Here is a 14,946-nt window from a genome sequence, read left to right as displayed (position 1 = left end):
GCAAATATACAGCATGCTAATCTGCATTACCTTACATTTGAAGTGTTGGTTGTGTTTTGTCTTTTAATTTACAGCCAATTGCGCTGGCATTGCTGACTTTGATAATTGCTTGGATAATACAGAAGGCTTCTGCCCAAATGATGTTGCTTGCGGATGTAAAGACAGCAAACCTTATTGCAAGTAAGTATTTTGGTTGTATTATGTTAATGAGGCATCTACAATATATTATTGTTATAAAGTAAATGATGACCCTGTAATGTGATCCATGAAGGTGAACCCCTGTCTTCTTTTGGATCAGATTCAGGTTCTAACATTGCTATTAATATTGGTAATCCATAAACTTTATATATGCCATTATAATTCTCAGTTTTCTTTTGCTAATAATTGTCTCAAATATATTTTGTTTTATGTCAATCCAAAGGAGAATTTTTTTCAAGCTTGAGCCAGAATATATGATGCTTTTTTTTTCTTAGTGAGTATTAAAAAACAGCACCTGGCAGGAAAAGTGTGGCCTCAGCTCCAGTGAGATCCAGGGCAGATCCAATTGTGGGGGGAATGGCTTCTCCCATGGAGTCACCATGTTACCCTCCACTCTGCTAGGTTATGTCCCTGGTTCTGGAGCAGGAGGGCTGGGGGTGCCTGGCTCTGGGGGAGGGGTGGGGCAATGGGTTAGAGCAGGGGGGATTGGGGGTGCCTGGTTCTGGAGGGAGGGGTGGGTTAGAGAAGGGGGGGTTGGGTAGTGGCTGGTTCTGGGTTAGAGCAAGGAACTGGGTGTTAGAACTTCTGGCTTCTTTCCTTTCCTGTAGGTGGGCAGCGGGTCTGTTGGTTAGATTTGGGGATTCCAGCCTCAGCTCTGTAAAGACTGGGAGCTGGTGCTTGGTGAGGCGGGCAAGGGAAAGGAAGGGATTCAGGGAAGCAGGATTCCTGGGTTCCTTTTCTAGCCATGCCACTTCTCCCCTTGGTGCCTTTAACTTCATGCCCCAGGATGGGCCCCAGCCAGCAGCCTCCCTGGCCCCCCACTCTCTCCTCCTGGTTCCGCAGCAGCCCGGGCATGTGGTGTCCCCTCGCACCATAAGAGCCAGTGGGGGCAGCAGCAGCCCCAGCAGCAGCAAGGCGGTGGCCAGAGCCCCAAGCTTGGTGTGTGTGGCAACGAGTTTGCCGGCTCCCAAGCCCGGCCTCCTGTGCAAATGGAGCAGCCACCGCCACAGCAGCACTGACAGGCACCAGGTGTCCTCTCTTTTGAAAGTTCAAATATGGTCACCTAACACTGGACCTTGGGCTACAAAAGATATAACATCACTCACCTTGTCTCTCTAATGGCTTGCGACCAACATGGCTGCAACAACACTGCATCTAATATACTATATGGTGAAAAATGATATTTATAATGAAAAATACAGATGTACTTTAAAAAGTATGGATAAGCAAAGCATTCTCAGTGGAGGGAATCCAACTATGGAACAAACTTCCAGATGCATTAGGCAAATTCAGAGGCTGACTCTCATTAGAAAATGCTGCAAAATCTTTAAAAGCACAACCACAAGCAGGACAGTCATTACACTGACACAGTTCCTACTGAAAAAAAATGCAAGTAGCAAATAAAACCCTGCAAGAAAAAAGCTTTAAAAATAAAAGTAAATTAATTTTAAAAATTGTAAAAAGCCGCCCTACCCCAAGCAGCGTTTTTACCCTGAGAAGGCAGACGAGCCAAAGACTCCATAAAGACCACTAGGGACTTTGCTGTTACAATTGATTGTACATGGAAAGTACACAGATCTGACAGTGATAGCGATATGAAATTTAAGATAGGTAATGCTTCATAAAAGTTATGGATCTCTGGATTCCTGATGACCTTTACTCAATAAGGGTACGTCTACACTACAGCGCTAGTTCGAACTAACTTAGTTCGAATTAGTTAATTCGAACTAAGCTAGTTCGAACTAACGCATCTAGAACTAAAAACTAGTTCGAACTAGCGTTTTGCTAGTTCGAACTAGCAAGTCTACATTGAGTGGACTCTGAACAGGGCTTAAGGATGGCCGGAAGCAGTGCCGGCAGGGCATAAAAGGAGGACTTAGAGCATGGAGATGCTGTCTCAGGCTAGCCGAGGGCTGCGCTTAAAGGGTCCCGACCCCCACCCCGGACAGACAGTTCTCAGGGGTGCCCCGCTTGCAAAGAAGTTCTGGCTTGGAGTGCCCTGAGTGCCCACACTGGGCACATCACACCACTCGGCCATCAGCCCGGCTGCACTTGCCGCAGGCTGCCATCTGGGGAGAGGGAGTAATTGGGGGGCTGCAGGAGAGCTTCCACCCCCAGAAGCCCGCAGAGCCAGCCCAGTCCTCCCCATCGGGGGCTCGTACCCCATTCCTCCCTCACCTCCTTCCACTTACCCTTCCTTAGCCCCCCTTCTTATTGATGTACAAAATAAAGATAACGTTTCTTCCAACATTGACTCTGTCTTTATTGAAAAAAAACTGGGGGAGACTGGGAAAAGGAGGTGGGAGAGGGGAAGAGAAAGGCTGGGGGAGGGGAGGGCAACTAACATGATCAGGGGTTGGGAACAGGTCCCAGATGAAGAGAGGCTACAGAGACTGGGACTGTTCAGCTTAGAAAAGAGGAGACGGAGGGGGGACAGGATAGAGGTCTCTAAAAGCAGGGGTTGGGTGGAGAGGGTGCATTCAGAAAAGTTCTTCCTGAGTTCCCATAAAGAAGGACTAGAGGACACCAAAGGAAAGGAATGGGTAGCAGGCTTCAACCTAGTAAGAGAAAGTTGTTCTTGACAAAGCAAATAGTTAACCTGTGGAACTCCTTGCTGCAGGAGGCTGTGAAGGCTACAACTAGAACAGAGTTTAAAGGGACGTGAGATCAAGTCATGGAGGTTGGGTCCATGGAGTCCTATTAGCCAGAGGGTAGGAGTGGTGTCCCTGCCCAAAGTTTGTGGAAGGCTGGAGAGGGATGGCATGAGACAAATGGCTTGGTCATTGTCTTCGGTCCATCCCCTCCAGGGTCCCTAGGGTTGGCCGCTGTTGGCAGACAGGCTACTGGGCTAGATGGACCTTTGGTCTGACCCAGTACGGCCATTGTAAGCTCAGGGCTCAGTGTCGGGGGTCTCAGTGGACCCCCTTGATTTTCATGCACACCTGCTCCTGGGTGGCCAGGCTGGCAGCTCTCCTGCCCTAGACGGCCACTTTCCTGTGCCTAGTGCGGAGATCGTGGACGAGGTCCACGATGTCCGCACTAGCCCAGGAAGGTGCCCGCCTCTTGCGGTCCAGGGCAAGCTCCCGGGAGCCGCCAGCCTGGTCCCGGCAAGAGGGGGTGGGCTGGGGGGCATCGGGTGGGTGGCTCTGTGCCGTGCCAGGTGCAGGGTCTGCTAGCTGGGTGCTGGCAGGCTTGCACCTGGCACGGGCACCGTAGCCAGCCCGTGCCCCTTTAAGGGGTCCGGGGCCGGGAGGGGGGCATAGAGTTTCCCTGGTGTTGGCCAGAGTGGCCACCAGGGAAACCTGGGGAGGGCTAGCCTCCCACTAGTTCGAACTAAAGGGCTACACAGCCCTTAGTTCGAACTAGCTAGTTCGAACTAGGCGTTAGTCCTCGTAAAATGAGGTTTACCTAGTTCGAACTAAGCGCTCCGCTAGTTCGATTCAAATTCGAACTAGCGGAGCGCTAGTGTAGCACCTATTAAAGTTAGTTCGAACTAACGTCCGTTAGTTCGAACTAACTTTGTAGTGTAGACATACCCTGCCAGAATAAAATGTTTTCTTTTTCTGAATTACTGAAAAATTTATTTTAATAGGAATGTTCCTTTAAGAAACACTATTTTTTTTTATTGTCAGATGCCCTTACTACCGAGGTCTCTGGGGAGATTACTGGTACATGGGTCACAAATGTGAACAACTCTGGAATACTTTGGACTTGATTTTAGTAACTGTACTTCCTGCAGTAGCATTGGCTTTCCTGGTTGGTGTAATTATACAGTGTGTTTACTACTGTAAAAACAAGTCAAATAAAAGCGATAAAAGATCTAGGTAAGTATTATGTAAAACTACATAATTTCACATAATTAAATGTTTTTTCTGATCAGAGAAATTAATCTAGAAATAATTAACTCCTTATTTCCTGCATACATTGAATGACTTCAGTAGAGGAGCCTAATTTTTTACAAATCAACTAAAAAGATCAGTGTGGAAGAGTTATCCAAACTTTGTGTGAAGTGTAAAGCCAAAAAAAAAAATCCTGGCAATTGAATTTTATTTGCAGCCTCTAGTAATTTAAATTAATTGTGATTAATCGCAAGATTTTTTTAATTGCAATTAATCACATTTTAATCGCTTTGTTATTGATGGAATACTATTTATTGAACTATTTTTGGATGTTTTCTACATTTTCAAAAATATTGATTTAAATTACAATTACAATACAGAATACAAAATGTACAATGCTCACTTTCTATTATTTTATTACAAATATTTGCACTGTAAGAAAAAGGTAGCGTTTTTTAGTTCTCTTCACCCAAGTACTGTAGTGCAATCTCTGTATCATGAAAGCCCAACTTACAAATGTGGAATATTTTTAAATAACTGTACTCAAAAATAAAATAATGTAAAACTTAAGAGCCTATAAATCCACTCAGTCCTACTTCTTGTTCAGTCAAACACTAAGACAAACAAGTTTATGTTTATGGGAGATAATGCCTGCTTCTTATTTGCGATAACACCTCCAAAAGAGTAAAGGCAGTTGAATGACGCTAGTGTAGCTGGTATTGCAAAGTATTTACCTTCCAGATATGCTAAATATTTGTATACCTCTTCAAACGTTGACCACTATTCCAGAGACATGTTTCCATGCTGATGACAGGTTCTGCTTGATAACAATCAAAAGTAGTGGAAATACACATTCATTTTCATCATCTGAGTCATATGCCACCAATAGAAGTTTGATTTTCTTTTTTGATGCTTTGGGTTGTATAGTTTCTTCATCTGTGTGTTGCTTTTTAAAGACAGTTGACAACATATCATCCTTCTCAGATTTTGGAAGGAACTTCATATTCCTAAATTTTAGGTTGATGGCTGTAGCTATATTTAGAAATCTATTCTCATTTTTAGGTGATGTTGTAAATAAGAAGCAATTGGCTGATCAAGAAGTAGGACTGAGAGGACTTGTAGCTAGAGGCTGTGTCTACACTGCACCCCTTTTCTGGAAAAGGGATGCAGATGAGACAAGTCAGAATTGCAAATGAAGCGGGGGATTTAAATATCCCCCGCTTCATTAGTATAAACATGGCTGCCGCTTTTTTCCGGCTCGGGGCTTTGCCGGAAAAAAGCGCCAGTCTAGACGGGGATCTTTCGGAAAATAAAACCTTTTCCGAAAGGTCCCTTATTCCTGATTTTAAGAGGTGTACCGGTAGTTCGGAATAGGAATCCTAGTCCGAACTACCTAGTTCGAGCCCCATGTAGCCGCGCTGCACGGGGTTCGAACCAGCGGGGTTTTAAAAATGGCGGCTCCCCGCTTATGCAAATGAAGCCCGGGAAATTCAAATCCCTGGCTTCATTTGCAAGTGCGGTATGCCTACATTACCCTCCTAGTTCGAACTAGGAGGGTAGTGTAGACATACCCATAGTTACCTCAAGTTTAGCAAGGCCTTCATTTCCCTCCCCCAGAGGGACTCTATTTTTGCCCTTTTCCAGTCTTTTGGAATCTTGCCCGACTTCCATTACTTTTCAAAGATGATAGCTAATGGCTCAGATACCTCCTCTATCAGCTCCTTGAATATTCTGGGATGCATTTCATCAGGGCCTACTAACTTTTCTAAGTAATTTTTACTTGTTCTTTTCCTATTTTAACTTCTAAACATAACCCATTTTTCACTAGCATTCACTATATTAGGCATTCAGTCACCACCAACCTTCTTGGTGAAAACCGAAACAAAGAAGTCATTAAGAACTATTTCCACATTTTCTTTTATTGTTTCTTCCTGTTCATTGAGCGATCAGCCAGCCCTATCTTGGGTCTTTCTCTTGTTTCTCATATACTTGTAGAATGTTTTCTTGTTACCCTTTATGTCTCTAGCGAGATTGAACTCGTTTTGTGCTTTCATCTTTCTAATTTTGCCCCTACATACTTTGTTAAATGCTTATTGTCATCCTTTGTATTTTGACCTATCTTCCACTTTTTACACCACTCCTTTTTTATTTTTAGATAATTTAAGATCTCGTGGTTAAGCCAAAGTAGCCTCATGCCATACTCCCTGTCTTTCCTATGCAATGGAATAGTTTGCCCTTGGGCACTTAATAATATCTCTTTGAAAAACTGCCAACTGTCTTCAATTGTTTTTTCTTTTAGTCTTGCTTTCCATAGGATCTCACCTACTAGCTCTTGAGTTTTCTAAAGTCTGCCTTCCTGAAATTCATTGTCTTTATTTTGCTTTTCGCACTTCTACCATTCCTTAGAATTATGAATGCTAAGATTTCATGATAGTGATAGAAATGTAGCCGTGTTAGTCTGGTGTAGCTGAAACAAAATACAGGACTATGTAGCACTTTAAAGGCTAACAAGATGGTTTATTAGATGATGAGCTTTCGTGGGCCAGACCCACTTCCTCAGATCAAATAGTGGAAGAAAATAGTCACAACCATATATACCAAAGGGTACAATTAAAAAAAATGAACACATATGAAAAGGACAAATCACATTTCAGAACAGAAGAGTGATGCAGGGGGAGGGCAGAAAGGAAGGTGAATGCCTGTGAGTTAATGATATTAGAGGTGGGGAAGGGTAGATGTCTGTGAGTTAATGGTATTAGAGTTGATAATTGGGGAAGCTATCTTTGTAATGGGTAAGGTAGTTGGGGGTAGTTGGGGTCTTTGTTCAGCCCCCTGCGGAGAGTGTCGAATTTTAGCATGAATGCCAGTTCAGAGGATTCCCTTTCATCCTACTTCAGAAGACTTTCAAATCTGCACTTGAAAGGGAATCCTCTGAACTGGCATTCATGCTAAAATTTGACACTCTCCGCAGGGGGCTGAACAAAGACCCCAACTACCCCCAACTACCTTACCCATTACAAAGATAGCTTCCCCAATTATCACCTCTAATACCATTAACTCACAGGCATTCACCTTCCTTCTCCCCCCCCCCCCCCCCCACATCACCCTTCTGTTCTGAAATGTGATTTGTCCTTTTCATATGTGTTCATTTTTTTAAATTGTATCCTTTGGTATATATGGTTGTGACTATTTTCTTCCACTATTTGATCTGAGGAAGTGGGTCTGGCCCACGAAAGCTCATCATCTAATAAACCATCTTGTTAGTCTTTAAAGTGCTACATAGTCCAAGATTTCATGATCACTTTCATATATAAATATGCATCTGAGGATTGTAACAAAGAGTCAGTGTTCTTAGTTCATATTGTACTGGTATACAAATGAGGAAGGGGGCCTACGTTTCATCATAAACAACATGTTCATGAACATACATCACATCATGCTTTGTTTTTAACTTCAGGAAACAGGCAAGACAAAGAGAACTTGAGTCACAGCAGAATCCTGTGTTTGTTCCTGAGGTGGCTGATAACTCGAGATATGTTTCTCATCCACAATTGTCTCAGGTAAAAGTGAAATATTCGCCACCTACGTTGTGTGACATCCTCCCACTTCAAGTGGAAATCAGATGTGTTTTCAATGTAATGGTGAATAGTACTTATATGTTTTATAGGCCAGCATGTTAAACAATCAAGGATTAAAATCTCAGTTTGTCTTCATTCACCCAGTGCTTGATATTGCCTTGCATCCAATCAGTGCAGATGAGAGGAGGAAATAAGCCAGTATTAAAAGAACAGTGAATACAGGCAAGTGTGTATGGTATGTGTGAACACAGTGCTTGTGAAAAGCAGCTTTGGAGTCTGATGTTCTCAGCTCATTTATGAAACAGGTACTGCGTGGACATCAGTCGTGCTGCTTTCCATACTATGCTCTGCCAGTATACCCCAAAGATGACCTCTAACTAGAGTCAACTCAGGTTGCTAAATGGTCTGCTTTCCAATTCACTTTACTTTTTTGTTTTCCTAACAAACACGAAGATATTTGTATGCTGTGTTGCCATCGTGTTGGTCCCAGTATTTCCATCAAAGGGCATATGGCACACACCTGCGTTGTCATTACAACACATGCAAAGTAAAATTGTTTACCTGCAAATTTAAAAAAACATGTTATATTTTGCATTTACAAAATAGATAGGTTCACAGATTTGATGGGTACATTTAAGGAAACCTTGCAAGGATTTGTTCCATATAATTTCTCTTGAAATATGTATCTAGAGACAACAGCTCAAGCTCTATGGTCATTTTTTTTGTTGTAATGAAGATATATCAGGGCAGATTCTCAGCTGATGTATTCAGCATTAACTGCTTTGAAATTGATGAAGCTATATTAATGTATACTTGCTGAGGATATGGCCCATAGTAAAATAATGCCTTAAAATTTGATACAGTATATTTGGACTAAAGCTGTACATAAGCTATGAATGTAAGCATTTTCTTCCAATTGCATTTTGTTTGCTTTTCGATGTATTCTAGGTGAAGGGCTCAGCTCTGTGTAACACAGCAATAGTGTAGCCCTTCTTTCTCCTGCCATGTATATTGTGAGACATCTCATCTACAGACACTTCTTTGGAGTGCATTAGTGATTTTGACTAGCCAGCAGAATATGGTGATGCATAATGTAATTTTCAGTTTCTTTGTACTTCATTCTCCAGATGAGCAATCAAGCATATGATAGGACATATGTACCTACAGACTAAGAAGATTTTAAATCACAATTCATAATATAAAATGTAATTAAAATATGCAGCATGTCACTAAATTAGTACTGAGGCTGGAATACTTTAAACAACTGCTTCCAGTTTCATGATTTTATCTTTGGAACAAGGATGAGTCAAATCCTAAATTCACATTGAAGTGAATGTGCAGCAACTTCTTTCTTCATTGGCTAAACTGTACTGAAGCCCAGAAATAACATAAAACTGGCCCAAGGTCAAACTATCAGTCAGTGATGGAGCCAGAAAAGAGCTCTGTCTTCATTCTGAGATATCTCCTTTCAGGATAGTATCTAAATATTTATATGTCATTCACCATCATTGTGTCAAAACACCTCAAAATCATGTTTAATTAACTTTAACTCCCACCTCAGTCACAGATGTTCTTTGTGGTCTTGAGATACTCTCTTAATCTATCCTATTTGATGTGAAGTTTATGAAGGTAAACTCTTGTGTGTGTCAGTCTATAATGCCCTGCTCACTAGCCCATTCTTACTATGCCAATTTCCTGTTCCTGACTCACAACTCTGTTTTCTGAACAGACATGTATTTTGAGTAACAGGGATCACCACTTGTATTGGCCAGTGCCATAAAGAAGAGATGTCTATATAAACTTTAAGGCTGTGTCTAGACTGGCCAGTTTTTCCGGTCTACACTGGCCGCTTGAATTTCCGCAAAAGCACTGACTTCCTACTGTAAGAAATCAGTGCTTTTTGCGGAAATACTATGCTGCTCCCATTCGGGCAAAAGTCCCTTTTGTGCAAAACTTTTGCGCAAAAGGGCCAGTGTATACAGCTGAGATTTGTTTTGCGCAAAAAAGCCCTGATCGCGAAAATGGTGATCGGGGCTTTTTTGCGCAAAAGCGCGTCTAGATTGGCCACGGACGCTTTTCCACAAAAAGTGCTTTTTTTGCCAATCTAGACGCTCTTTTCCGAAAATGCTTTTAACGGAAAACTTTTCCATTAAAAGCATTTGCGGAAAATCATGCCAGTCTAGATGTAGCCTAATTGTATGAGATAAGGGAAATATGACTCCTCAAAGAAATAGGAAATCATTCTAATTTCCCTAGTCTCCATTTCTTTTACTTTGACCTGTGCATGCAAGTAATGTCATTTACAAACAGCAAATCGGATTTCCTGAGAAATGAAAGCAGATATCTGCTATGATAAATACATTGGTAAAATATTTTAAATAAAAAATCGTTTATCTTATCACTTAATAGAAGTATATGTGATACAGTTTTAGTTTCACCAGTAGATGGTGGTGGTTAATTTTTTATAGATATTGTTGAATTTGGTACTACCTTTATTTTTTCTTGCTGAAGTAATAAACAACTGAAAAGTATAAGTGATACAAATTAGGGGTACATTTCTGCAGCCCTTACTCACATGTGCAGTCCGAATAAAGATGGATACTCATGTAAGAGCTACGGGTATGTCTACACTACCCCGCTAGTTCGAACTAGCGGGGTAATGTATGCATACTGCACTTGCTAATGAAGCCCGGGATTTGAATTTCCCGGGCTTCATTAGCATAAGCGGGGAGCCGCCATTTTTAAATCCCTGCTGCTTCGAACCCCGTGCAGCGCGGCTACACGGGGCTCAAACTAGGTAGTTCGGACTAGGTTCCTATTCCGAACTACCGTTACTCCTTGTGAATGGCCCTGTGAGTGGCAGAATGGTCCACCACTCCCTCGGCGGGGAATCTAGCTGAAACGTGCCGAGGATCTCTGGGTGGGAGAGGCTGCTCCAGCACCTTCCCTGCTTCCTTTTTTGCTGAATGAAAATGCCACTCTATTTTGTCATTCTCATTTTAGGAGAGGATCTCTCTGCAAAACAAAAATATATGCATATAAAACTTCCAACTTGTCTACAGTTACTTGCACATATTAGACTTCTATCTAACATTCTCTTCCTTCTCTCACCTAAAATATTTAGTGAAAAAGATAAACAATTTTTAAAAAACTGTTTAAATGACCCTTGCTATCGGAGTCAATTTGTTTGTTGTATTTGTCTTTCATTTATATTGGGAGTATATTGGGAGTAAGTGATAACTGTGGAGTTTCACTGCTATAATATTAGTGGGAGAAGAGCATCATGTCCATTGAGCTCCATATTCTTTATGTTAAATTTACACCTATTATAATATGAAAGTATTTATAGTGGCAAGGGTGATTATACTATCCTCACAACAAATACACCAAAATGGAGTTTATAATTGGTAAATAAATTGATAAATCTATACAAGTGTAAACACTAACATTTTAAAATCAAATGCTAGCAAGCTGTGTTGATGAGTTACTTTCGTGAATATAATGCAATTTTCTTGCTGGGTAAAGCCTTCACTTCTTATCTTTCTTATACAGGATAACTGGACCACAGATAATATTAAAATGCCAAAAGCTCAACTGAAAAACCAAAGTTTTGTCCAACCAGGTGAAGTAGGAAGCTCCAGGTATGCTGTTGGATCTTCTTTCCTCGTTTTCTCTCCAGACTTGGTCTTTGGCTTAAAATCACTATATGATTTTATCAATGGTGTAGCAACTGCCATCAAATCATTAGTCCATCTTGTCCAAGGGTATGCAATAATGTTTGATGGGAGGCCACTCCAAGATTTTGGAACATTGTCAAGGGCTGCACTCTTCCATGATATTAATAGAGGAGGTACAGGATCTGGGATGGAGGTTGAGTGCAGAAGGAAGCTTGGGGTAAGGGATTGGGATGCAGGAGGGTGTGTAGGATCTGGGAGGGAGTTTGGATGAAGGAGGCCGTTAAGACATAGGCCACAGGACTGGGGTGCAGGAGGAGGTACAGGGGTTTTGGCTGTGGATTGGGATGTAGGGTGTGATGGCATGAGCTACATCACACCCGTGCTGACCTCACTATATTACCCAACGACTGTCAGGAGCCCCTTTTAAGGTCCGCAGTGGTCCCCTGTTTATTGACATAGATCGCTACACATTCCTGGGTCAATACATCTTGCCCGGTAAGATCGGCCAAGCCCAATACCTCCCCAATACCTCCCCAATACCTCGGCACGAGCCCAATACCTCCCCCTAATGCAACACGCAATGAGGGAAGGGGAACCTGGGCCCGCCCTCACTCCAGGTCCTGACCCAGGGCCCTAAAGGTGGGGAAATCCCTCCCCGGGTTGGTTGGTGGGGCATTACCCTTAAACGCACCAACCCTCAGGTGTCCACTCAGCCCTACCCTGGGTCTCTTCCTTCCCCCATGCCCTCATGAGGCACTGCTCATCTGCCCATCTGACAGTTTAGCTTTCCTCTCCCCTTCTTCCTCAGCCTCTCTCCCTGTAATATCCCGCCTCCCACACACCTTCATCCTTGCACCTGTGTCCACTGTGGGCGTGCCCGCTGACGCGGGAGCATCCCTGCTACCCAACAGGCCCATCCACTCCTAGGGCCACTGCCGTTCCTTCCCGCTGGTGCTGAGGTGTTCTGCACGTGTGCCGCTGGAGGGATACTCCCCTGCAGCCCCTTCCTCCTCCACAAGAGGAAGCCGTCCTCTTTCTGGGCCGGTGCAGTGCCTGGCGCCCACTTCTTCTGCTGCCTCTCCCTTTGGAGCTAAAGTAGCAGCCTCTCCCTGCAGCTTCCAGAAGTTTGCCTCTGCCATTGTGCCTCCCGCTATAGACCCCCCCCAACGCCATGGGTGCTTCAGGACTAAAGCATCCATGGAAAAAAAATTAGCTTTCACAATCAGCTAGCTCTTCCCCTCTTTGTTTTCCAACTGTTAGCAGCCTCACCAACCAACTCCTCTCCCTTCTTCCCTCATCCAGCAGGAGGAATGGGGATGTAGAGGAGGGAAAAGGCAGGGCAAGGGTGATGACTTAAGGGAAGGTGTGAAGTGGGGGCAGGGCCTGGGGTGAAGCAGGGGAGGGAAGAGGCAGGATGGACATGGGGATTTTGGGAAAAGGGTCAGGTGGGGGCAGGGTCTTGGGCAGAGCACTGAGTTGAACACCACAGGGGCCCAGAGGAAGCCAGCGCCTATGTCTCCCACTCTCGGTAGGCACCAGTCATCTCTCACAGAAGCCCCTATGCTACCAGCCCGCCACAGGGCACAAGCTCCAAGCTTCCCTACCTATCGCAGTCTGGTAGGTTAAGAAGGGGAGATCAGGAGGTTTCTGTGAGCAGCACTTTAACTGTAAAAGAGTTACAGCTCAGTTTGGCCACCCCGATATATATTATGGTAGTAGTATCCACAGGCCAAAATTGAAATTGGAGCCTCATTGTGATAGGTACCACATAATGATGGTCTCTGCTCCAAAGAGTTTACGTCAAAGGGAACTACTTACATCCATAAATGTACTTATATACTTATGTGTTGGCAGGAATGGGGCCTAAGAATAAAATGAAATGCTAAAAATAAAAAAGATTATGGTGATTGCTTTAATTCAATACACACAAATGTTGATATAGACACAGAAAATATGTTTAAATTCTTTTCATTTTATTCTGATAGCTATATACCACATCAGCCATCAGGAAGACCAGTGCCAACAGCAGATAGTTATTTTGGCTTCCAATCTCATCAGCATAACCAGAACAGTCATTTTCCTGATGTGGATTATGAAGAGAATGGCCCCACTCCAGTTCTACCTGGGAGGCAATTTCCTGTATGTATAAACTATCTTAAGCACACATAAAAGGTGTCTTATACAATCTACTGACACTTGAGAACAAGGTGTCAGACATTTTATGTGGCTAGTCTTGCATTCATTTGAAAAATGTTCTCTGTGTTAAAGGCTTACATCTCTAACTTCTGGGTTTTATCTTGGAAATCTCATACCGCTGTTCAATTTTGGCTATATTGTGCAAGCTTCATTTTAAGACATTCATCCTTGTGTGAATCTTCTACATATAGGTAAATTTCACCTATTGATGAAGTCAGTGGGACTATTCATCATATGAGAAGTAGGTAATAAAGTGAGTAATGATTGAACAATCCAGCCTTCTGATAGGGAATCTAGAAGACTAAAAGCAATGAAGCAATATTCATCTGCTGCTATGGAAACGATTAACATTCTACACTAATTCCATGTTGCTGATACTCTAAAATGAGGGGGATTTTTAAAATTGATTGTGAAACACAAATGCCTAACAAGCTATGTGCACCTGATTCACCAATGAGTCATAATTATTCTGAGTCAGCATAATTTATTGATTTGGTTGGAGTTACACCATTATAAAACTGGATTCATGTAGTGACATTGATTCCAGAGTCACGCTGAAATCTGATAGTGAGGTACAAACCTAAAACGGGTTCTGTAGACGTAAAGCTTTTAGTATAACTATGGTACATGGACCAACTTCCACACTGATTTATTATTTACTGTTTAACTAAATTTCCCTTGAAGAGTCAAATGTATACGTTCGCTTTCACTTTCTATACTAAAATGTTGAGTTGTTATGCATCTGTTAAACAGCTAACAAGAACAAGTGCAGAACAAGGGTAAGCGCAGAATCCTGCACTTGGGATGGAAGAATCCCAAGCACTGTTACAGGCTGGGGACTAACTGGCTAAACAGAAGTTCAGCAGGAAAGGACCTGGGGGTTACAGTGGATGAGAAGCTGGATATGAGTCACCAGTGTGCCCTTGTAGCCAAGAAGGCTAATAGTATATTAGAGTGCATTAGAAGGAGCATTTCCAGCAGAACTAGAGAAGTTATTATTTCCCTTTATTCAGCATTGGTTAGGCCACCTCTGAAGTATTGTGTCCAGTTCTGGGCTCCCCACTATACAAAGGATGTGGATGCATTGGAGAGGGTCCAGCAGAGGGCAACCAAAATGATTAGGGGGCTGGAGCACATGACCTGCGAGGAGAGGTTGAGGGATTTGGGCTTATTTAATCTGCAGAAGAGAAGAGTGAGGGGGGACTTGATAGCAGCCTTCAACTTCCTGAAGGGAGGTTCCAGAGAGGATGGAGAGAGGCTGTTCTCAGTAGTGATGGATGGCAGAACAAGGAGCAATGGTCTCAAGTTGCAATGGGGGGAGGGGGGTCTAGGTTGGATATTAGGAAAAACTATTTCCCTAGGAGGGTTGTGAAGTACTTGAATGGGTTATCTAGGGAGGTGGTGGAATCTAGGGAGGTTTTTAAGTCTCAGCTTGACAAGTCCTGGCTGGGATGATTT

General features: G+C 43.0%; 1 protein-coding gene across 2 annotated transcripts in view; it reads left to right on the top strand.

Moving 5' to 3' along the window:
• Positions 1-14,946, top strand: part of LOC102458339 (uncharacterized) — a 29,984-nt gene that overhangs the window by 3,312 nt on the left and 11,726 nt on the right. Inside the window, exons 2-6 of one of the 2 annotated variants that reach the window (XM_025180808.2) lie at positions 75-180; positions 3,831-4,022; positions 7,495-7,597; positions 11,168-11,256; positions 13,278-13,431. In XM_025180808.2, coding sequence (XP_025036593.1) covers positions 75-180; positions 3,831-4,022; positions 7,495-7,597; positions 11,168-11,256; positions 13,278-13,431 — 644 coding nt within the window. The remainder of the gene's footprint in view (positions 1-74; positions 181-3,830; positions 4,023-7,494; positions 7,598-11,167; positions 11,257-13,277; positions 13,432-14,946) is intronic. The other variant, XM_075940761.1, reaches the window with a different exon arrangement.

Source organism: Pelodiscus sinensis, chromosome 13 (assembly GCF_049634645.1).
Source record: "Pelodiscus sinensis isolate JC-2024 chromosome 13, ASM4963464v1, whole genome shotgun sequence".
NCBI classification, from domain to species: Eukaryota; Metazoa; Chordata; order Testudines; family Trionychidae; genus Pelodiscus; species Pelodiscus sinensis.
Note: the sequence above shows the minus strand (reverse complement) of the source record. Positions and strands in the feature narration are given on the sequence as shown.